At 44.8% G+C, this 25749-nt stretch overlaps 1 protein-coding gene across 1 annotated transcript in view; it reads left to right on the top strand.

Moving 5' to 3' along the window:
- The window catches only part of LOC136825260 (chitinase-3-like protein 1), a 52819-nt gene that overhangs the window by 8151 nt on the left and 18919 nt on the right, over window positions 1-25749 (top strand). The window contains exons 2-7 of the mRNA XM_067081316.1: window positions 4226-4368; window positions 5769-5915; window positions 6922-7053; window positions 7584-7841; window positions 22363-22545; window positions 23274-23405. Of these exons, the coding sequence (XP_066937417.1) occupies window positions 4226-4368; window positions 5769-5915; window positions 6922-7053; window positions 7584-7841; window positions 22363-22545; window positions 23274-23405 (995 nt within the window). The remainder of the gene's footprint in view (window positions 1-4225; window positions 4369-5768; window positions 5916-6921; window positions 7054-7583; window positions 7842-22362; window positions 22546-23273; window positions 23406-25749) is intronic.

The raw sequence follows: 25749 nt of genomic DNA, 5'->3' as shown, positions 1-25749 counted from the left end.
ATATTTTCAGGTACCTGTTGCACCAGAGGATGTTCCAAAGACCGCCATCATCACACCGTTCGGGTCCTACGTGTTCGCCTTCTCCACCTTCGGATTGAGGAACGCCGGGGCGACCTTCCAGCAGCTGATGGACAGCATCCTTGGGGACCTGAAGTTCTGCGTCTGCTGCGTTGATGACATCCTCATATTTTCCAGGTCTCGCAGTGAACATCAAAAACACATCCGGGCAGTCCTGCAGCGCCTCCAGGAGAGCAGCCTCGTCGTGCGTTTCGACAAGTGCACCTTCGGCGTCCAGAAAGCTGACTTCCTGGGCCACGAGATATCCCCGGCAGGCGTCCGCCCACTCACATCCAAGGTCGCAGCCATCACCAGGTTCCCCACCCCAACCTCTGTCAAGGCCGTCCAGGAGTTCCTCGGGATGGTGAACTTCTACAGGCGGTTCATCCCCGGGATTGCGCACATCACGGCCCCCCTGACGGAAGTGCTTAAAGGCCAACCGAAGTCCCTGTCGTGGGGACCCAGCCAGCAGCGGGCCTTCTCCCTGACGAAGGCCGCCCTCGCCGAGGCAACCGCCTTGGCACAACACGACCCCAGAGCCCCCCTTCCAGCTGATAACGGACACCAGCAACGTCGCCTGTGGTGCTGTCCTGGAGCAGGTCATCAACGGCGCCCCCCAGCCCATCGCTTTCTTCAGCAAGAAGTTCAACCCCGCAGAGACCCGCTACAGCTCCTTCGACAGGGAGCTCTGCGCGATGTACCGTGCAGTCCGGCACTTCAAGTTCCTCCTGGAGGGGACGCCCTTCACAATCTTCACGGACCACCAGCCATTGGTTCACACCTTCACCAAGCAGGGGGACACATGGTCTTCCAGGCAGCAGCAACACCTCTCAGCCATTGCCGAATTCACCTGCTCCATCAGGTACCTCCCCGGCAAGAAAAATCCTGTAGCAGACGCCCTCTCGAGAATCATACTGAACGCAGTGCAGCTCAGGGTTAACTACGAAGACCTCGCCAGGGAACAGGTTGCGGATCCAGAAACCCTAGCCTACCGCACTGCTGTCACATCCCTTAAGTGGAGGGACGTGCCCCTCACACCCGGGGGCCCAAGCCTCCTCTGCGACGTCAGTACTGGTCAGCCCCGCCCCTTGGTCCCAGCCTCCCGCCGCCGCCAGGTGTTCGAATCATTCACGGTCTCTCACATCCCTCCGCCAGAACAATGGCCAAGCTGCTGTCAAAGAAGTTCGTCTGGCACGGAGTGCAAAAAGATGCCAAGTCCTGGGCGAAACAGTGCCTGCAGTGCCAAACCAGCAAGGTGGGACGTCACACACAGTCCAGAGTAGGCGAGTTCCCACAGCCAGAGCTGCGTTTCGGCCACAAACATATCGACGTCGTCGGCCCCCTCCCCCCATCAGGCGGGTCCAGATATCTCCTGACGGTGGTAGATTGGTCTACAAGGTGGCCCAAAGCCACGCCGATGCAAGAAGCCACCGCCAGCGTGTGTGCTGAGGCCCTGCTCTCCAGTTGGGTCAGCCGCTTTGGTGTCCCGGACCACATCACAACCGAATTATGGTCCACCCTGGCTCAGCTGCTGGGGACCACGCATCACACCACCATGGCATACAACCCGGCAGCCAACGGCCTGGTTGAGTGGTTCCACAGGTCCCTGAAGGCGTCCCTCACGGCCCGCTGCACTGCCAAGAATTTGAAATATCAGCTTCCGTGGGTCCTCCTCGGCTTAAGAACCACCCCCAGAGCCGACGGCACCCCTTCCGCAGTGGAAAAGACCTACGGCGAGTCCCTCGTAGTCCCAGGCGAACTCGTGACAGAAGATCGCCACAATCCATCACTGCAGAGGCTCCGTGATGTGGTCGGCAAGTTCGCCCCCTGCAAGCGCACGTACACCGACAGATCGACCATCTTCACACCGCCAGGGCTACCATCCACCACTCACGTCTTCGTCAGGGATGACGCCGTCCGCCCGCCACTGACCAGGCCCTACAGGGGCCCCTTCCGCGTGCTGGACAGGAACAACAAGGCGTTCCTGCTAGCACTTCCTGGGAGGAAGGACTGGGTTTCAATAGACCGGTTAAAGCCCGCCCTCCTGGAGGAGGATGCAGACATCACCGCAGCGCACCCCCTGCCCAGCTGCCCTTTGCCACAGCCAGGCCCCCGCACACGGCGGCCGCGCGGCCGTCCCAGGAAAAGACCGCCCGCACCTGCAGCCGCACAGCCGCACGCACAGGGCGTTCCCCCACTGTCCTCACGCAGCCGTGGCACCCTTCAACGCCCCAGCAGATATGCAGACTGATCAGACGTGACCCACGTCTTGTGGGGGGGGGGGCAAGTATTTGTAACGTCACCCTCAGAGCCGTCAGCGGAGTCTCCAGAGAACGTGTCATTCGCTAAGCCTCCGCTGAGCAAGTTTTCTATGGTGACTTCCCAGTTTCTTCGCCATACAATTAGTTACGCCTAACGTGCCAGGTCACGCAATTTCAATCAGTTAAACTGTATATGTATTTGATCACCTATTATTGATTGTGTATCTTGTTTTTCTTTATTCGCAGGCATCAAGATTATATCCACATTGGAATTTTGTCTGTCTTTATATTGTAAACTGTGCTTGTTCGCTGTATATTATTGTTAATTATTATTGACCTCAGGTCACACACAATCTCATTGTCTTTCGCGGCTCAACGCCAGTCTGCCGCTATATAAGCTGCCTGGATCTGTAATAAAGTAGCAGTCACTTTTACCTGCTCATTTCTTTTGCACCTCTTACAAGTGCACCTCACGCGGTGCACTGTCGGGATTTCTAGAGGTTCTTTGCAGCGTCCCTTCCTTAGGCCCATAGCTGCAACCCCTTTCATTCCTATTGCTGTAACTTCCTTCATATTCTCTTTCTTCCATCTTACTTTCCTCAACCGTCTCCTAACAATTGTCTCATAGTGCAGCTGCGAGGTTTTCCTCCTGTTACACCTTTCAAACCTTTTTTTTACTCTGTTGACGTTTCAGCGCTGAATGACCTCATAGGTCCCAGCGCTTGGACTTTGGCCTAAATTTTATGTTCCAAGTACCGAGCTCGAAACAGAATCGTGTGAATTTACTCAGCTGGCCAAAGAATGCACAAAAAAAGTTGTTTACGTAACGAAATTTATGAAATAGTTCTTCAAAGAATGACAGGACAGATTAATCTAACAGCTGTAGCAACGATCTCTGTGCTGTTTATATCACTGATTGATGGGATCACACAAAATTGGCCTCGAACAGCTCTTGCATCCATCATAGATTTTTTTTCATGGTGAAAGGGACAAGGCGTATCTGGCTATTCCTAGGTTCTGGTAACGTATTTTCCCTGTCAATAGTGGCAGATCGATCTGCTATGAGTGATAGCTTCCGAGGTTCCATATGCAGGAGATACAAAAGAATTATTCTATGTTCTGGAGTCAATAGGATCGTGGTGGCTTGGAAGAAATCTGAACCTTCTCTTTTATTATTATTACTATTATTATTATTATTATTATTATTATTATTATTATTCAGAAGATGAAGAACTCTCTTCATATGGAACAAGCCCACCACAGGGGCCATTGACTTGAAAAACAAATTATTATTATTATTATTATTATTATTATTATTATTATTATTATTATTATTATTATTATTATTATTATTATTCAGAAGATGAAGAACCCTCTTCATATGGAACCAGCCCACCACAGGGGCCATTGACTTGAAAAACAAATTATTATTATTATTATTATTATTATTATTATTATTATTATTATTATTATTCAGGGGCCATTGAATTGAAATTCAAACTTCCAAAGAATAAGATGGTGTTCATTTGGAAGAAGCAACAGAAGGTAATGAGAAATAAAGAAAGAGATCAATTATTGGAAAAACAGATAAACTAACAATTTAATAAATCAATAAAAATTGAAATTATTGTTGAGCAAAACGTATTAGTTTCCTGCAGGGAGAGTGCCTGTGCCCCTTTTTGTGCAGTGCTGAAATACTACCGAACCGCATTGCTTTCTGCACAAGTTTTCCCCAAATTCTTTAATTTAGCCTTGTTCTCACTTTTATTTCATTGAATAAGTCTTCAGGACCAACTTATGGGTATATTAATGTGCTTATCAGTAGCAGCTCTCTGATGACACCGATAACAAACATCTTTCTTTGCCAATGGTTCCTTGACATCCGTCTATCTCTCTCGCCCCAACAGAGAAAATCGTGTGCTACTTCTCGTCCTGGGCTGTGTACCGATTTGAACCTTGGAGTTTCGATGTGGATGATATTGACCCTCATCTGTGTACTCACTTGATCTATAATTTTGCCGGCCTGAGCAACTACACGTGGCAGATTGAGGTGGGTGACACACGCACACTCGACTAGGATTAATAGAGTGCAGGGTTAGACCATCCCTGTGTTTCTGCGCATGTTTGTGACATCAGTGGTATGCACCATAGAAGAAAACCAAGAAAACAAAGAAATGAAGGGTCACTATGGTAATTGTTTGCCCACACGCATTCTCTCTCTCTCTCTCATTCACAACCTTAGGTGAGAGAGGTCCCCGTCAATCTCCAGGTACTGCTGAATTAAAGGATTGATATAATCCTGAATTTAAGGGTTGATATAATCCTCTATGTCTTTTTATTGCTGTTTGGGTAATGCAGTAGGCCTAACCATGTCAATCCAGACCAGGTGTGTCTTTGTTTCGCTTACGATTCCTTACATTCTTTGGTTAATATATGTACATACATACATACATACAACACACACAACACACACACACACACACACACACACACACACACACATATATATATATATATATATATATATATATATATATATATATATATATTTAATGACAGTCTTAACTATCATCAGCAACCCACACCATTCAAAAAGGATAACAAAATTGTTTAAATTTTGTGCTATATATTAATCCTGGGACTGACCAGGTGAAGAGCTCCTTAATCCGGGTTAAGAGAGTTTCCGTGTTCTTCACTCTGGCGAGGTCAAATACTGACTGATGACTTTCCTTTACCTTAACCTCAGCCAGATGCAGCCAGACGACATCATGCGCGAGATTGTCCTTATTTTGGTCAGAAGCGGACTAACCCTGTACTCTTTTAACCCTGCACTCGACATTACCATGTATTCTTGTGAATAATCAAACATTGTTGCCAAATTTGCCAATTATTTCTCAGCCGTGTGTGTTCGGGTATTGCCACTACCCAGTTCGCGTGTTATTTATTATTATTATTATTATTATTATTATTATTATTATTATTATTATTCAGAAGATGAACCCTATTCATATGAAACACGTCCACAGCGGCCATGACTTCAAATTCAAGCTTCCACAGAATATGGTGCTCATTATGAAGTAAGAGAAGGTAGAGGGAAATACAGAAAGAAGAGATCTTGCACATCAAAAAGAAAAATTAATAATGCTATGCAGCTTTTTCATCAACCAGACTAACTACAAAGTAGTCTGACAGAAACATGACATGACATTGCAAGTTTTATTCACAACTTAAAGGAATAAATTTTAGCAAAGCATGCCTCGATGAATGGCTAAAAACCAAAACAACAAACGCCCGCTTCCCAGCTTAAACAACAGGCACAAAAGAATACACACATTATTTCCAAGCGATGTTTCTCATTCATTGGCAATACATATCATACTGTATGATCCGATTAGTTTCTTCCTCCTTCTTCTTCTTCTGCTTTGACCTGTATGTCTTTCATTTCGTCAGGTGCTGGATCCCTGGAACGATTTGTGCCCACCCGAAGGAAATAATTGCGCGTATAAGCGCTTCGTCGAACTGAAGAAGTTTAATCCATCGCTGACTATACTTCTTGCAATCGGTGGCTGGAATGAGAGGTCGGAGGATTACTCGCGGGTGAGTCAGTTCGCGCAGAATGTTTGTTGTTTTTCATGTCTGGTTCTTTGAGAAATTCCCTCAGTCAAGAATATTTGGTTTTCTGTTTTTTTTCTTATTTTATTCATCACTGTTCGTGTTTATTCCGTGTTATTATTATTATTATTATTATTATTATTATTATTATTATTATTATTATTATTATTATTATTATTATTATTATTGTATATCAGGTCCACAATAATATTCAATGGTATTCTTGTTAATTTTATAAAAAAAAGTTACAAAAGGTTGCAAAAGCTTTCGAACCCTGGCCTGGGTTCATCAAAATACCATTGAATATTATTGTGGACCTGATATACAGCATATCCCGTCCTCGATCTAGAGAAGAAAGACCTAATTATTATTATTATTCACATGATGAACCCTAAACATAATGGAACAAGCCCACCACAGGGGTCATTGGCTTAAAATACAAGCTTCCAAAGATTACGATGTTCATTTGAAAGAAGGAAATAGGAAATGCAGAAAGAAGAGATCAGTTATTAGGAACTAAAACCTAAATTAACAAATCATTAAATAAATAGATAAAAATGTAAGTAAATCATAATATACAAGGAGATTGCTTTAGGGTAGTAACCCTCAATTGATACATTTTTCGTCCTATTTCTATTTTTCATCTTTTACTACGCACTACCTTCGTAGGGGAGTAGGGCCTCCAGTGCACTCCACGCGGTGCACTGAAGGCATTACCTAAGGTTCTTTGCAGTGTCCCTTCCTTAGTCCCCAGCTGCAACCCCTTTCATTCCTTTTACTGCACTTCCATTCATATCCCCTTTCTTCCAACTTACTTTCCACCCTCTCCTAGTATTTGTTTCACAGTTCAACTGCGACGATTTCCTCCTGTTACACCTTTCGAACTGCTTACTCTCAGTTTTCCTTTCAGCGCTGAAGGACATCATAGGTCCCAGCACTTGGCCTTCAGCTAATTTATTTATTATGAATTGTATTGTACTACTCACTGCAGATGGCGGAAGACCCTTCCAAAAGGGCAACCTTCATCAAAAGTGCCGTCACCCTCCTGCACCAACACGGCTTCGAAGGCCTGGACTTCGTCTGGGAATATCCAACCCAGAGAGGGGGAGCTCCCCAGGATAAGGTAACGATTGATTGATTGATTTATGGTTACTAAAACTGGCGTCACATAGGTAGGTGACACAGGCGCCTTTATTCAAAATGAGATCAACCTCTGTAGGGGAATAGTGCCGTCAGTGCACCTGGTGCTGTGTACTGCAGGCATTACTTAAGGTTCTTTCCAGCGTCCCTTCCTTAGGCCCTTAGCTCCAACCCCTTTCATTCCTTTTACTGTACCTCTGCTCATATTCTCTTTCTTCTGTCTTACTTTCCACCCTCAACTAACAACTGATTCATGGTGCAACTCCGAGGTTTTCTTGCTGTTACACCTTTCAAACATTTTTACTGTCAATTTCCGTATCAGCACTGAATGACCTCATAGGTCCCAGTGGTTGGAATTTGGCCTAAATTTTATATTCCATTCCATTCTTCAACCATGCAACCCACCCCATCCGTAGTGTTAATTGTCGTTCTTAATCAGTGTCATATGATCAAGTCATTTCATCTCTGCAACCCAGCAACCAGTCTCAGTTCTCTTCATGTGTCCCACACCAGGAGAATTTCATAACGCTGATGACAGAACTGAGGGAGGCCTTCGACGCATCCAGTCCTCCCTTGATACTGACGGGCGCCTTGGCTGCTAGAAAGTCCATCATTGATGAAGCCTACGACATGGAGAGACTGATTCCCCTGTTCGACCAGGTGCACATCATGGCCTTCGATTACCATGGCTGCTTCGAGAACTTCACACACCACAACGCCCCTCTCTGTGGCTATTATGCTGACACTGGGGACATGGCCTACCTCAATGTGGTATGTAGGGAATGTGTGCGCCACTGTGGTGCCATTGTGATTATGACTTTCTACAGCGTGGTATGCAAGAAGTAAGTGTGCCACTGTGGTTATGACCTACTTCAGTGGGGTATGTAGGGACTGATTGTGCCACTGTGGTTGTGACTTACTTCAGTGTGATATGTAGGGACTGTGTGTGCCTCTGTAGTTATAACCTACTTCGGTGTGGTATGTAGGGACTATATGCGCCACTGTGGTTATGGCCTACTTATGTGTGGTATGCAGGGACTGTGTACACCACTGTTGTTATGGCTTAATTCATTGTGGTATGTAGGGACTGTGTGTGTGCCACTGTGGTTAAGACCTACATCAGTGTGGTATGTAGGGACTATGTGTATCACTGTTGCTATGACTTAATTCATTGTGGTATGTAGGGACTGTACGGGCCACTGTGGTTATGATCTACTTCGGTGTGGTATGTAGGGACTGAGTGTGGGGCAATGTGGTTATGACCTACTTCAGTGTGGTATGTAAGGACTGTATGTCCCACTGTGGTTATGTCCTACTTCAGTGTGGTATATAGGGACTGTGTGTGCCACCGTGGTTATGATATACTTTGGTGTGGTATGTTGGGACTGAGTGTGCCACTGTGGTTATGGCCTACTTCATTGTGGTCTGTAGGGAGTATGTGTGCCATTGTGCTTGTGACCTACTTCAGTATGGTATGTAGGGACTGTTTGTGCCACTGTGGAGATGACCTACTTCAGTGTGGTATGCAGGGACAGTGAACCACTGTGATTATTGCCTACTTCAGTGTGGTATATAGAGGCTGTGTGTGCATCTGTGGTTTTGACCTACTTCAGTGTGGTATGTAGGGACTGAGTGTGCCACTGTGGTTATGACCTGCTTCAATTTTGTATGTATGGTCTGTGTGTGTATCTGGCGTTATGACCTACTTCTGTGTGGTATGTAGGGACTGAGTGTGCCACTGTGGTTTTGACCATCTTCGGAGTGGTATGTATGGACTGTGTCTGCATCTGTGGTTATGACCTACTTCAGTGTGGTATGTAAGGACTGTGTGTGCATCTGTGGTTTTGACCTACTTCAGTGTGGTATGCAGGGACTGAGTATGCCACTGTGGTTATGGCCTACTTCAGTGTGGTATGTAGGGACTGTGTGTGCCACTGTGATTATGACCTACTTCAGTCTAGTCTGTAATGTGTGCCATTGTGGTTGTGGCCTACTTCAGTGTGGTATGTAGGAACTGTGTGTGCCACTGTGGTTATGGCATACTTCAGTGTGGTATGTAGGGACTATATGTGCCACCATGGTTATGACCTACTTTGGTGTAGTATGTAGTGACTGAGTGTACCACTGTGGTTATGACCTGCTTCATTGTGGCATGTAGGGAATACAGGGTGTTTCGAAATTAGAGCCCCCCCCCTTCTACAGCATACTAAAATTGATATGGATAAAAACAAAAGTAATTCAGAACAGGTATTTATTTAAGTTTCCCTCTGAGTATTTAATATTTTATGTGGCCTCCATCTGCCTGTACCACAGCCTGCATTCTTGAGGGGTATGATTTCAGCAAATCGCAACAAAGCTGAGACTCAAACTCCATTTCCCTGAGCACTTCGGTAACTTCTCTTAGCAGGTTGTTGAGGCTTGGTATACCATCATAGTTCACTGTGCGCTCTTCAACACAATCCTTTAAGATACTACCAATGTTTTCACACACATTAAGGTCAGGGGAGCTACCTGGAAATTCACTTGACGAGAAGAAATCGATACCACTATTTTGAAGCAGCTCCTGTGTCTGAAGGGCCTTGAAACATGGTGCCTTATCATGCAAAAATGTGACTTCTTCAACAAAAAACACATTTTCAGGATCTTTGAGGAAAGGAAATACTCCACCAGTAAGCACAGTTTCTCTGAAGTATTGGCCATTCCATGACTGTCCTTTTTCTTTAATGATCCACATTAATCATTTGGCTCTGAAACAGAGAAAAATTTCCAAACATTCAGGAAATTTCACAATTTGGAGAAAGCGCACGTCATCGCTGATATCATCCAACTTTGCAGCCCAAATGATGTCATTTTTATGACTGTGTAAATGAAGAATTCATTTGATGCAGCAACATGGAGAAAGTCATCTTCATACCAATCTTTAAGAAATGAACCACAAAACCATGCATGGTCTTCTCTCTGTTGCTGAGTGATGTTGGGGTTGCTGATAACATGAAATGGCCTGATACCAGATTTTTTCAGCTCATGATATACAGCACTATACCTTCTCTTCTTTCCCCTTTTTGTTTCTAGTTCAAGCGCCAGTTTGTGTAAAGACTTTCTTGGTGTACCCACTGCCTCAGCTGTGATGTCTTTTGACTCCTGAGAAAGGACTTCAGGCCTTCCAAGATTCTCACTCTTTTTGCGATGACAGTCATATGGATTTTTGTTCCAGTTTCTTTTAACAAAGGATTCATGTCTTTTAATGTATTTAGCTATCCAGGAACGTGAAATGAAGGATGCGCCCATCACTGGCCTCTCTGAAGGTTATAGCCCAGATTCGGTCAATCCATCTGATTTCCTCCGAGTCGTTAGCCGTGGCTGTATCTAACTCCATCACTCAGTCTGAAAATACAAGAAATGTAAAATGAAAAATAGCTTAATAGAAATTTAAAATAATGTACTTAGAGATAGGCTATAGCAGAAAACCTCATAACTTTCCATTTGTTCTGTGGAAGGGGGGGTTCTAATTTCGAAACAACCGGTATGTGTCCCACTGTGGTTAAGAACGCCTTCAGAGTGGTATGTAGGGACTATTGTGTGCCACTGTGGTTATGACCTACTTCAGTGTGGTATGTAGGGGGCTGTGTGTGCCACTTTAGTTATGGCATACTCCAGTGTGGTATGTAGGGATTGTGTGTGCCACTGTGGTTAAGACCAAAATCAATGTGGTATGTAGGGACTGTGTGCACCACTGCGGTTATGGCATACTTCAGTGTGGTATGTAGGGACTGTGTGTGCCCCTGTGGTTAACACCAACTTCAACGCGGTATGTAGGGACTATGTGTGCCACCATGGTTATGACCTATTTTGGCATGGTATGTAGGGACCGAGTGTGCCACTGTGGTTATGACCTACTTCATTGTGGTATGTAGGGACTGAGTATGCCACTGTGGTTATAGCTTACTTCAGTGTGGTATGTAGGGACTGTGTGTGTGTGACTGTGTTTGTGATCTACTTCAGTGTAGTATGTAGGGACTAAGGTTGCCACTGTGGTTATGACCTAATTCAGTGTGGTATGTAGGGACTATTTGTGTCACTATGCTTATGACCTACTTCAGTGTGGTATGTAGGGACTGTTGTTATGACCTCCTTCAGTGTGGTATGTAGGGACTGTGTACCACTGTGGTTATGACCTACTTCAGTGTAATATGTAATGTGTGCCACTGTGGTTATGGCCTACTTCAGTGTGGTATGTAGGGACTGAGTGGGCCACTGTGGTTATGGCATACTTCAGTGTGTTCAGTGTGGTATGCAGGGACTGAGTGGGCTACTGAGTTTATGGCCTACTTCAGTGTGGTATGTAGGGACTGAGTGTGCCATTGTGGTTATGCCCTACTTCATTGTGGTATGTAGGGAATATGTGTCCCACTGTGGTTATGGCCTACTTCAGTGTGCTATGTAGGGACTGTGGTTGCAACTGTGGTTATGATCTATTTCAGTGTGGTATGTAGGGACTGAGTGTGCCACTGTGGTTATGACCTACTTCATTTTGTTCTGTAGTGACAGAGTGTGCCACTGTGGTTATGGCCTACTTCATTGAGGTATGTAGCTAATATGTGTCCCACTGTGGTTATGGCCTACTTCAGTGTGGTATGTAGGGACTGTGGGTGCCACTGTGGTTATGGCCTATTTCAGTGTGGTATATAGGGACAGAGTGTGCCACTGTTGTAAGACCTATTTCAGTGTGGTATGTAGGGACTGAGTGGGCTAGTGTTGTTAAGACCTACTTCAGTGTGGTATGTAGGGACTATGTGTGCCACTGTTTTTGTGACCTACTTCAGTGTGGTATGTAGGGACTGTGTGTGCCACTGTGGTTATGGCATACTCCAGTGTGGTATGTAGGGACTGTGTGTGCCACTGTGGTTAAGACCTAAATCATTGTGGTATGTAGGGACTGTGTGCGCACTGTGGTTATAGCATACTTCAGTGTGGTATGTAGGGACTGTGTGTGCCGCTGTGGTTAAGACCAAAATCAGTGTGGTATGTAGGGACTTGTGCACCACTGTAGTTATGGCATACTTTAGTGTGGTATATAGGGACTGTGTGCCCCTGTGGTTAAGACCACCTTCAGGGTGGTATGTAGGGACTATGTGTGCCACTGTGTTTATAACCTATTTTGTCATGGTATGTAGGAACTGAGTGTGCCACTGTGGTTATGACCTACTTCATTGTGGTATGTATGGACTGAGTGTGCCACTGTAGTTATAGCCTACTTCATTGTGGTATGTAGGGACTGTGAGTGCCACTGTGTTTGTGATCTACTTCAGTGTGGTATGTGGGGACTAAGTTTGCCACTGTGGTTATGACCTAATTCAGTGTGGTATGTAGGGACTATTTGCGCTAGTGTGGTTATGACCTGATTAAGTGTAGTATGTAATGTGTGCCACTGTGGTTATGGCCTACTTCAATGTGGTATGTAGGGACTGAGTGGTCCACTGTGGTTATGGCATAATTCAGTGTGGTATGTAGGGACTGAGTATGCCACTGTGGTTATGGCCTAATTCAGTGTGGTAAATAAGGACTGAATGTGCCACTGTGGTTATGACCTACTTCAGTGTGGTATGTAGAGTCTGTGTGTGCCACTGCAGTTATGACCTACTTCATTTTGGTATGTAGGAACTTTGTGTGCCACTGTAGTTATGGCATACATTAAACCCCTTGTATTCGCGGGCATGGGTACCACACCCTTCCCAACCCCCGAGAATTGGTAAAATCCACAAACACTTAGAACCCCTCTAAAAACACTTAGAGCTGCCTATTTTGATAGTTTAAACACAAAAAAACTCTAAAAATGCTTATACCTCAACACTTTAATAGTTTTATCACAAAAAGTCCATTTAGTCATGAAAATGATATGAAAATACAGTAATTAGTGCATATTTCTCAGTGAAAAATACCGTGAATTGACGAATGGGTAGATACATTCCACATAGAAATTCGCAAACACATGAGTCCACGAATACTGGAGGTTTATTGAACTTCAGTGTGGTATGTAGGGACTGTGTGTGCCATTGTGGTTAAGACCTACTTCAGTGTGATAATAGGGACTGCATGTGCCACTGTAATTATGACTTACTTCATTGTGTTTTGTAGGGATGAGTGTGCCACTGTGGTTGTGACCTACTTCAGTGTGGTATGTAGGGACTTGAGTGTACCACTGTGGCTATGGCCTACTTCATTGTGGTATATAGGGACTGAGTGCCACTGTGGTTATGACATGCTTCAGTGTGGTATGTAGGGACTGAGTGTGCCACTGTGGTTATGACATACTTCAGTGTGGTATATAGGGACTATGTCTTCACTGTGTTTATGGCCTACTTCAGTGTGGTATTGAGGGACTGTGCACCACTGTCGTTATGGCCTAATTCAGTGTGGTGTGTAGGGACTATGTGTGCCACTGTGGTTATGAACTAATTGAGTGTGGTATATAGGGACTATGTGTGCCACTGTGGTTATGATCTACTTCAGCTTGGCGTGTAGGGACTGAGTGGGCCACTGTGGTTATGGCATTCTTCAGTGTGGTATGTAGGGACTGTGTGCCATTGTGGTTATGGTGTACTTCAGTGTGGTATTGAGGGACTGTGTGCACCACTGTCTTTATGGCCTAACTCAGTGTGGTATGTTGGGACTGCGTGTGTGTCAATGTGGTTATGACCTACTTCAGTATGGTAAGTAGGGACTTTGTGGGCCACTGTGGTTATGACCTACTTCAGTGTGGTATGTAGGGACTATGTGTGCCACTGTGGTTATGAACTTATTCAGTGTGGTATGTAGGGGCTATGTGTGCCACTGTTGTAATGATCTACTTTTCTTGAGGTATGTATGGACTGTGTATGTGTGTGCCACTGTGGTTATGACCTCCTTCAGTGTGGTATGTAGGGACTGTGTGTGCCACTGTGGTTATGACCTACTTCAGTGTAGTATATAATGTGTGTCACTGTGGTTATGGCATACTTCAGTGTGGTATGTAGGGACTGATGGGTCACTGTGTTTATGGCCTATTTCAGTTGGTTTGTAGGGACTGAGTGGGCCACTGTGGTTTTGGCATACTTCAGTGTGTTATGTAGGGACTGAGTGGGCCACTGTGGTTATGACCTACTTCAGTGTGGTATGTAAAGACTGAGTGTGCCAATGTAGTTATGGCCTACTTCCATATGGTATATAAGGACTAACTGTGCCACTGTGGTTATGACATACTTCAGTGTGGTATGCATGGTGTAAGTGTGCCACTGCTGGTATGACCTACTTCATTGTGGTATGTAGGAACTGTGTATGCCACTGTAGTTATGGCATACAGCAAACCCCCTGTATTCGCGGGGGATGTGTAATGCACCTCCCCCATGAATAGCTAAAATCTGCAAATACTTAAAACCCATCTAAAAACACTTAGAACTGCCTATTTTGATAGCTTTGTAAAGTCCCGGCTCAACAGGTTTTTTGTGAAGAACCTCCCGTTTTCTACGGTGCCTTCACAGCTGACCCTAGGTCGCGGTACTCAGCCTTATTATCATTATGTAATTGTACATTTCCCAGCTCAACGGGCTTCCTATGAAGAACCTCCCGTTTTCTACGATGCCTTCACAGCTGACCCTAGGTTGCGGTACTCAGCCTTATTATCATTATGTAACTGTACATTTATTACCTATTCATTTTTGCCTTTATACATAGTGTATGTGTCTGAGTATTTTTGTGTCTAATCTACTACTGTTAATCACCATGTTATCTATATGTACCTGTCCTGTTTTGTGTAGAGAAATAGTTTTGACCTCGGATCACTTGTATATTTTTTGCACTGACGTCCGCGTATACGCCGACATCCGACGCTGCTTTATAAGCAGGCAGCTCCCTCAATAATTTATCTCACAGACTCATCATCAACATATAGTTACGGATGCTCTAGAAGCAAGAGCCCATGCTGGCACAAGGCCAGCTAAATCTAAAACAACAACATCAATAATTTACGGTCTGCTCTAGAAGCAAGAGCCCGTGCTGGCACAAGGCCAGCTAAATCTAAAACAACAACAACCATCAATAATCTAGCAGTTCTTGTCTACCTGCTCCTTCTTTCGCACCCTCTTACAGTTTAAACACAAAAATCCCTCTAAAAAAGCTTATACCTGTGTATTTTAATAGTTTTATCACAAAAAGTGCATTTAGTCATCAAAATTAAATGAAAATACAGTATTTAGTGAATATTTCTCCGTGTAAAATACTGCGAATGGGCAAATTTTCCGGGAATAATGGGTAGATACGGGCGCGGTTACAGTTTCGTATGCTGTGGGTTTCGGCTGCCGATTTCGTAGCCGAGACCCACCACCAGGTGGCAGTGGGTACCGGCGGACGGATACAACAAGATGGCGACGCAACCTGACGAAACCGACCTAACCGAACCTAGGTCGGCGTGCCCTTACCTGGCCCGGGGCTTCGCCCCTGACCCCACCGACCTAGGTCGCCACCAAAACTAACGAAACCAACCTAACCTAACACAGGACGGCGTGTCCTTACCTGGCCGGGGGCTTTGCCCCGGACCCCAGATGGGCCGTGAAATTAGTAAATATATAACTATTCGAAATTGCACGTACCTCACTCGATTTTCCGGTTGTCCTGAATCAAAATATCGATACAAACTTCCCGGCAGAAATTAAACCAGTCTACTAAGGTATTGGGAGACCCAATATCCAAAGTCATCCGGACATATTTCTGGGGAAGTTCATGGATCCAGCTGTGAATCAGCACCAAAATGCTCTTGAAAGAAAGGTGGGAACCCGAAAAGAACGAGCCAGTCCGGATGGATGTTATTTTCCGACATCGTTGGAGGTTACATCGCCAAATGAAGCTTTGGCCATGCTTGATCAGGACGACGGTGCCTTCGTCACACTTTGCACAAGTCCCGCTGAAATCGCCAAGTAGGCCACTTTTCATTAAGTAAACGAGCAATGAACGCTCTTCGTGGCACAAAACGCCTAAGTCCATGAGGGTCACTGGATTCTTAGATGCAAATTCCGCGTGGGTAGGATACGATACAAAAGTAGCCATGTTTGCAAGGCTTGAACCCGGAAGAGACTGAGGAAGGTCGCAGGGCAAGGTAGGTCTCGGGGCATGTCGGGTCGGGTCGGTAGGACTCGGGGCATTTCGGGTCGTTGGTCGTCAGCTGTTTAGGTAGAACTACTTACCTTGGCGGAGGGATCTCGGGTCGGGAAGAATGAGTTAGGCGGCCCAGCATACGAAACTGTAATCTACCCTAGATACGTTCCACAGAGAAATCCACGTATGTGTGAGACCGCGAATACGGGGGTTTTACTGTACTGGGTGTGTAAAGCCACCTACAGAGCCGTCAGCGGAGTCTCCATCGAACGTGTCATTTGCTAAGTCTCCGCTGAGCAAGTTTTCTATGGTGGCGTCCCATTTTCTTCGCCTATACAATTGGTCACGCCTAGCCTGCCAGGTCACGCGATTTCAATCATTTAAACTATGTATGTATTTGTTCATCTGTTGTCAATTGTGTATCTTGTATTTTTTCATTCGCAGGCATCAAGATTATATCCATATTGGAATTCCGTCTGTTTTTATATTGTAAATTGTGCTTGCTTGCTGTATATTATTGTTAATTATCATCGACCTCAGGTCACACACAATCTCAGTGTCTTTTGCGGCACGGCGCCAGTCTGCCACTATATAAACTGCCTGGATCTCAAATAAAGCAGCAGTTCTCTTTTACCTGCTCGTTTCTTTTGCACCTCTTACAGGTGTTTCGAAATTAGAGGCCCCCCTTCCACAGAACAAATGGAAAGTTATGAAGTTTTCTGCTATAGCCTATCTGTACATTATTTTAAGTTTCTATTAAGCTATTTTTCATTTTACATTTCTTGTATTTTCAGACTGAGTGATGGAGTTAGATACAGCCATGGCTAACGACTAGGAGGAAATCAGATGGAGTGACCGAATCCGGGCTATAACCTTCAGAGAGGCCAGGGATGCTGGCGCATCCTTCATTTCACGTTTCTGGGTAGCTAAATACATTAAAAGAGATGAATCATTTGTTAAAAGAAACTGGAACAAAAATCCATATGACTGTCATTGCGAAAAGAGTGAGAATCTTGGAAGGCTTGGAGTCCTTTCTCAGGAGTCAAAAGACATCATAGCTGAGGCAGTGAGTAGACCAAGAAAGTCTTTATGTAAATTGTTGCTTGAACTAGAAACAAAAATGGGAAAGAAGAGAAGTTATAGTGCTGTATATCGTGAGTTGAAAAAATCTGGTATCAGGCCATTTCATGTTATCAGCAACCCCAACATCACTCAGCAACAGAGAGAAGACCGTGCATGGTTTTGTGGTTCATTTCTTAAGGATTGGGATGAAGATGACTTTCTCCATGTTGCCGCATCAGATGAATTCTTCATTTACACAGTCAGGAAGCCAAATCATAAAAATGACATCATTTGGGCTGCAAAGTTGGATGATATCAGTGATGACGTGCGCTATCGCCAAGTTGTGAAATTTCCTGAATGTTTGGGAATTTTTCTCTGTTTCACATCCAAATGATTAATGTGGATCATCAAAGAAAAAGGACAGTCATGGAATGTCCAATACTTCAGAGAAACTGTGCTTACTGGTGGAGTATTTCCTTTCCTCAAAGATCCTTAAAATATTATCTGTTGAAGAAGTCACATTTTTGCATGATAAGGAACCATGTTTCAAGGCTCTTCAGACACAGGGGCTGCTTCAAAACAGTGGTATCGATTTCTTCTCTACAAGTGAATTTCCAGGTAGCTCCTCTGACCTTAATGTGTGTGAAAACATTGATAATATCTTAATGGATCGTGCTGAAGCACGCACAGTGAACTATGATGGTATACCAAGCCTCGATGACCTTCGAAGAGAGGTGACCGAAGTGCTCAGGGAAATGGAGTTTGAGTCTCAGCTTTTTTGCAATTTGCTGAAATCATACCCCTCAAGAATGCAGGTTGTGGTACAGACAGATGGAGGCCACACAAAATATTAAATACTCAGGGAGAAACTTAAATAAATACCTGTTCTGAATTACTTTTGTTTTTATCCATATCAATTTTAGTTTATGGTGTAGGGGGGGCCTCTAATTTCGAAACGCCCTGTACTTCAGTGTGGTATGTATGGACTGTGTGTGCCATTGTGGTTAAGACCTACTTCAGTGTGGTATGTAGGAACTGCGTGTGCCACTGTAATGATGACCTACTTCATTGTGTTATGTAGGGATGAGTGTGCCATTGTGGTTGTGACCTACTTCAGTGTGGTATGTAGGGACTGCATGTGCCATTGTAATTATGACCTACTTCCTTGTGTTATGGAGGGATGAGTGTGCCACTGTGGTTGTGACCTACTTCAGTGTGGTATGTAGGGACTGAGTGTACCACTGTGGTTATAGCCTACTTCAGTGTGGTATGTAGGGACTAAGTGTGCCATTGTGGTTATGACATACTTCAGTGTGGTATGCACGGACTGAGCATGCCACTGTGGTTATGACCTACTTCATTGTGGTATGTATGGACTGAGTGTGCCACTGTGGTTATGACATACTCCAGTGTGGTATGTAGGGACTATGTGTGCCACTGTGGTTATGGCCTACTTCAGTGTGGTATTAAGGGACTGTGTGTGCCACTGTTGTTATGGCTTAATTCAGTGTGGTATGTTGGGACTTTGTGTGTGCCACTGGGGTTATAACCTACTTCAGTGTGGTATGTAGGGACTGTGTGTGTGCCACAGTGGTTATGACCTACTTCAGTGTGGTAAGTAGGGACTTTGTGGGTCACTGTGGTTATGATCTACTTCAGTGTGGTATGTAGGGACTGTGTGTGCCACTGGGGTTATGACCTACCTCAGTGTTGTATGTAGGGACTGTGTGCCACTGTGGTTATGACCTACTTCAGTGTGGTAATTAGGGGCCGAGTGTTCCAGTGTGGTTATGACTTGCTTCAGAGTGGTATGTGGGGAGTGTGTGTGTGTGCCACTGTGGTTATAACTTACTCCAGTGTGGTATGTAGGGACTGTGTGTGCTATTGTGGTCATGACCTACTTCAGTATGGTATGTAGGGACTGTGTGTGCCACTATGGTTATGACATCCTTCTGTGTGGGTGGTATATAGGGACTGAATGTGCCACTGTGGTTATGGCCTACTTCTGTGTGGTATGTAGGGTTTATGTGTGCCACTGTGGTTGTGACCTCCTTCAGTGTACCATATAGGGACTGAGTGTGCCACTGTGGTTGTGACCTACTTCTTTGTGGTACATAGGAACTGTGTTTGCTAACGTAGTTACGGCCTACTTCACTGTGGTATGAAGGGACTGTGTGTGCCACTGTGGTTGTGACCTACTTCAGTCTAGTCTAATGACCTACTTTATTTTGCTATGTAGGGACTATGTGTGCCACTGTGGTTATGACCTACCTCATTGTGGTATGTAGGGACTATGTGTGCCACTGTGGTTATGACCTACTTCAGTTTGGTATGAAGGGACTGTCTGCACCACTGTAGTTATGGCATACTTCAGTGTGGTATGTAAGGACTGTGTGCCACTGTGTTTAAGACCAACTTCAGTGTGGTATGTAGGGACTATGTGGGCCACTGTGGTTATGACCTACTTAGGTGTGGTATGTAGGGACTGAGTGTGCCACTGTTGTTAAGGCCTACTTCTTTGTTGTATGTAGGGAATGAGTGTGCCACTGTGGTTATGACCTACTTCATTGTGGTATGTAGGGACTATTTGTGCCACTTTGTTTGTGGCCTACTTCAGTGTGGTATGTAGGGATTATGTGTGCCACTGTGTTTATGACCTAATTCATTGTGGTATGTAGGGACTGTGTGCGCCACTGTGGTTATGGCATACTTCATTGTGGTATGTAGGGACTGTGTGCCACTTTGGTTAAGACCAACTTCATTGTGGTATGTAGGGACTATGTAGGCCACCGTGGTTATGACCTACTTCAGTGTGGTATGTAGGGACTGAGTGTGCCACTGTGGTTATGACCTACTTCATTGTTGTATGTAGGGACTGAGTGTGCCCTGTGGTATTGACCTACTTCATTGTTGTATGTAGGGACTGTTTGTGCCACTGTGTTTGAGATCTACATCAGTGTGGTGTGTAGGGACTATGTCTGCCACTGTGGTTATGAACTAATTCAGTGTGGTATGTAGGGACTATATGTGAGACTGTGGTTATGATCTACTTCATTGTGGTATGTAGGGACTATATGTAAGACTGTGGTTATGACCTACTTCATTGTGGTATGTAGGGACTGTAGGCCACTGTGTTTATGGCCTGCTTCAGTGTGGTATGTAGGGACTATGTGTGCCACTGTGGTTATGACCTACTTCAGTGTGGTATGTAGGGACTTTGTGTGTGCATGTGTCACTGTGGTTATGACCTACTTCATTGTTGTATGTAGGGACTGTGGGTCTCTGTGTTTATAGCCTACTTCAGTGTGGTTTGTAGGGACTGTGGTTGCCACTGTGGTTATGACCTACTTCAGTGTAGTATGTAAGGACTATGTCTGCCAGTGTGGTTAAGAAGTAATTCAGTGTGGTATGTAGGGACTATATGCGAGACTGTCTTTATGACCTACTTCATTGTGGTATGTAGGGACTGTGTGTGTGCCACTGTGGTTATGATCTACCTCATTGTTGTTTGTAGGACTGTGGGCCACCTTGTTTACGGCCTACTTCAGTGTGGTATGTAGGGATTATGTGTGCCACTGTGGTTATGACCTACTTCTCTGTGGTATGTAGGGACTGTGTCTTTGTATGTATCACTGTGGTTATGACCTACTTCATTGTTGTATGTAGGGACTGTGGGCCACTGTGTTTATAGTCTACTTCAGTGTGGTTTGTAGGGACTGTGGTTGCCACTGCGGTTATGACCTACTTCAGTGTGGTATGTAGGGACTGTGTGTGTGTGTCACTGTGGTTATGACCTACTTCATTGTAGTATACAGGGACTGTGGACCACAGTGTTCATGGCCAACTTCAGTGTGGTATGTAAGGACTGCACGTGCCACTGTGTTTATGTCCTACTTCAGTGTGGTATATGAGGACTGCAAGTGCCCCTGTGGTTATGGCCTACTTCAGTGTGGTATGTAGTGACTGTGGTTGCCACTGTGGTTATTGCCTACTTCAGTGTGGTATGTAGGGACTGTGTGTGTGCCACTGTGGTTATGACCTATTTCATTGTTGTACGTAGGGTCTGTGGGCCACTGTGTTTATGGCCTACTTCAGTGTGGTATGTAGGGAGAGTGGTTGCCACTGTGGTTATGACCTACTTCAGTGTATTTAAGGACTGAGTGTGCCACTGTCGTTATGGCCTACTTAAGTGTGGTATATTGGGACTGAGTGTGCCACTGTGGTTATGACCTACTTCAGTGTCGTATGTAGAGACTATGTGTGCCACTGTGGTTATGACCTGGCTCAGTGTGGTATGTAGGGACTGTGTGCATCACTGTAGTTATGGCATATTTCAGTGTGGTATGTAGGGGTTGTTTGTGCCACTGTGATTAATACCTACTTCAGTGTGGTATGTAGGGACTGTGTGTGCCATTGTGGTTATGACCTGCTTCACTGTGGTATTTAGGGATGAGTGTACCACTGTGGTTATGGCCTACTTCAGTGTAGTCTGTAGGGAATGTGTGTGCCACTGTGGTTATGACCTACTTCTGTGTGGTATGTAGGGACTGAGTGTGCCACTGCAGATATGATGTACTTTAGTGTGGTATTGAGGGACTGTGTGCACCACTGTGGCTATGGTCTACTTCAGTGTGGTATGTAGGGACTATGTGTGCCACTGTTGTTATGACCTACTCCAGTGTGGTATGTAAGGACTACGTGTACCGCTGTTGTTATGATCTAATTCAGTGTGGTAAGTAGGGACTGTGTTTGCTAGTGTGGTTTTGTCCTGCTTCAGTGTGGTATGTATGGACTGTGTGGGCCACTGTGGTTATGACCTACTTCAATGTGGTATGTAGGGACTGATTGTGTTAGTGTGGTTATGACTTGCTTGAATGTGGCATGTAGGGAGTGTGTGTGTGCCACTGTGGTTATATCTTACTCCATTGTGGTATGTGAGGACTATGTGTACCACTGTGGTTGCGAACTACTTCCGTCTGGTATGTAGAGACTAAGTTTGTATTAATAGGTGGCCCATTCAATTATTGTCAGAGAAGCCTGCCCAAACACACAAAGTCAGAGAGGCCTCTTTTTTCAGTCTTAAACATTGTTTTTACCCAAACAGAATTTCACCGTCTCCTACTACCTGGACCTAGGGGTGCCAAAAGACAAGCTAGTCATGGGCACTCCCCTCTATGGGCGATGCTACACCCTCGACAGCTTCTTCGACCCCGGGATGCTGGCGCCTGCCCACTCCTGTGCTCCTTCTCTACCTTACCAAATTCAAGGCAACTCTGCCGCTAATGAGGTAAGGTAACCTTTCCCTACTGCCGTTACTTGTCCCTCTTTTCCTGATACATGAAATTCATCAAAGTTTTATTTTCTGTTTCCTCATACTTGATTATTTATCACCTTTCTCTCTCTCTCTCTCTCTCTCTCTCTCTCTCTCTCTCTCTCTCTCTCTCTCTCTCTCTCTCTCTCTCTCATTTCCCACCTCCCTATGCAACCTTTGACCTCGGAGTGAAATGATTCAACAAGATTTTTTTTCCTTTTCTCTCCTTCTCTTCAGTCACATCCCTTTTTATCATCCACATCTTTCAAAGAAATAAGTAGTATACAAACTAAATTTTAAATAGTCTTTCGTAACTAGGGAAAATAAAGCTATGCCAGTAATATCACGAATTAAACAAAAATTTTTTCTCTATCAAATAGGGGGTTAGTGCCGTCAGTGCACCACTTATGGTGCACTGTAGGCATTATTTAAGGTTCTTTGCAGTGTCCCTTCCCTAGGCTCCTAGCTGTAACCCCTTTCATTCCTTTTACTGTACCTTCGTTCATGTTCTCTTTCTTGCAACTTGCTTTCCACCCCCTCCTAACGGTTGTTTCATAATGCAACTGCGAGGTTTTCCTCCTGTTACGCCTTTCAAACCTTCTTTACTCTCTAAAATTTCCCTTTCAGCTCTGAATGACCTCATCATAGGTCCCAGCGCTTGGCCTTTTGCCTAAATTCTATATTCCATTACACCCACTCCTCAGATCTGCGAAAGGCTGACAAGTGATTTTTCCTGCACTCCGGTTCACATCCGTGACCTCCACGAGCCTTATTTCTTCTGCATGAGTGACAACATCTGGTGTGGCTATGATGATGCTGACTCCCTTTACCTCAAGGTAATGTACCGACGACCCTTTGGGTCACGTCACTCGTGCGATGCAGTTTGTAAAAGAGCTTTTCATAATCATCATAATTTCCGTTCATGCAGTGCAACCACGCGTCTACGAAAAGGAAGACTTATGCTCTCTTTAAGTGTTTTTCAGAAGTCATGACAAAAAAGTCAGGAAATCATTCAAGTGGCGCAGAAAGTTATGGGTCAGACCCAATTGCTGTTTTTCCTGGCGACTTTAGGTCTTGCAAGCCAGTGGGTTTGTGTGCAGCAATCACTCGTTAATTCTTAATCATAATCATTAAAGTCGACCTGGGGGTGGTATCCATGCCTTCTGCTAGATACCCTGAGTTCTCTTGGTTTGAAAGGTATGATATCAACGTCATAAGAATATGATTTTATAATAAACTCTTTATTTTTGAGGTTACCTTTTACCAGTTCCTATCACGGATCGCCTCATTTCGGTTTAACTAATAAGAAAATATTAGATTTTGAGGTTTTAACTCTTTTAAGTAGTTTCCAGCACAAATGATTTATTGTAACAAATGAGGTCGACATGTGACTGTCTACAGAGTCCCGTTTCAGGACTCGAATGTGACTGGTCTATACGTTGGAGGGTTGTGCGAGCAGAAACCAAAAAGAGGAGGAAAACTGGAAAAAACAATGAGGGAAGCTGCGAGGAATTTAGAGAGAGAAAGAGGGAGAGGGAGAGAATTAGTGCATTATCAGATATACATACTCTTAATTACCTGACTTTGTCTAGGACGTGATTCTTGTAAATGACCTTTAATTAATGTCAGGGAGAGAGGGAGGTGCGTCAATTACCTGACTTATCCAAGACGTGATTCCTGCAAATAAAGAGAGAGAGAGAGAGAGAGAGAGAGAGAGAGAGAGAGAGAGTGCATTATCAATTTTAGGTGCTGTAATTATCTGACTTCTCCAAGACGTGGTCACTTTAAACCAACTTTGAATTATGCTAACGAATGAACAGATACCCTGAGGGTCTGGCTTTCTGATAAGTACTGAAGTGTGTTAATGTGGCGGAATTCAAACCACAAAAACAACACACAACACAGATACATAGAACACTCACCCTGATCCTCGGTTGCTGGGAGATGGATTAAGGGTCCACGGTCGCCAACACAGCACACAAAACCACACAAACAAAACCAAAACAGAAAAACACACGACTCACGAACATACAACAACAAGCAAAAGGAAAGAGACACATGCACTGACAACAACGGCATCAAAACTCAGACGAAACATACAACAACAAAAGGAAAACGAACTGACCACTTCCCAGGTTGAACCTCAACTCAAGACTGCAATCTCCCCACACCTTCACAGACAGACAGCGCCGCAAACAAACTCCAACTAACGACCCATATCCCTCTTCCAACAGTGAAACACTTACTAACGACAATTACACTCGCTCTCTCTCTCTCTCTCTCTCTCTCTCTCTCTCTCTCTCACACACACACACACACACACACACACACACACACAAGACGTCGTCAAATGTAATAACCTCATTCCTCCATATTACTCCCCACTACATTTGACGACGTCTTCTCACACATACTCCCCAGATTTTATATAGCCTTAGGCAGGACCCACGGATGCTCCGGAACAGGCCCCTGGATCTTGTTCGAGGACCTCATGCATTCTCTCTGTCTCTACTCCCTTCTCAGCACCATTTTCACTCAACCCCTCCAGTCCACCCCATTCCAGACACACTACCCTCCTCATCACTATCCTGACCTATCTCACCCACCACTTCATCCACACCCTCCAATTCTGCCCCAAATATCTCTCCAAATTCTGCCACTAACCCATTCAACTCATTCATAGTTCTGTCCAGCTCTCGCAAAGACTCATCCATACTACCAATCACCTGCCTACTAGTAAGTTCCTTTCCGACCGAAATTTCACTCACCCCAGTCAACTCAGTTATATCAAACCCGCATATGCTATACGTTCTATTCATACCATCCCATTCATTCGTACTACACGCTTTATCACTCATTTTCACTTTGGCACTCACACCCCTATCACACAACTTACGATCATTCCGTTCACTTACGTTCTTCCCTTTCTTACGTTTCCTACCATACTCTATCAAAACAAATTGCTGATCCTCATGCAACAACCCCTCACGTACATGCATCACACGCACCGCTTGCATCCTAGAGGATCCACCCATTTGAACCCCCTTCACACTCAGTTTCCCGAATTCGCTGTCACAGTCACCCTCTTTCGTCTACATACACTTGATACATGCCCTTCCATTCCACATTCGACACACTTCGCTCTCGGTTCTGAACACATTCTCGCATAATGCCCATTCT

The sequence above is a fragment of the Macrobrachium rosenbergii genome, chromosome 37 (genome assembly GCF_040412425.1).
Source record: "Macrobrachium rosenbergii isolate ZJJX-2024 chromosome 37, ASM4041242v1, whole genome shotgun sequence".
NCBI classification, from domain to species: Eukaryota; Metazoa; Arthropoda; class Malacostraca; order Decapoda; family Palaemonidae; genus Macrobrachium; species Macrobrachium rosenbergii.
The sequence above is the reverse complement of the archived record's forward strand: the minus strand, read 5'-3'. Positions and strand labels throughout refer to the sequence as shown.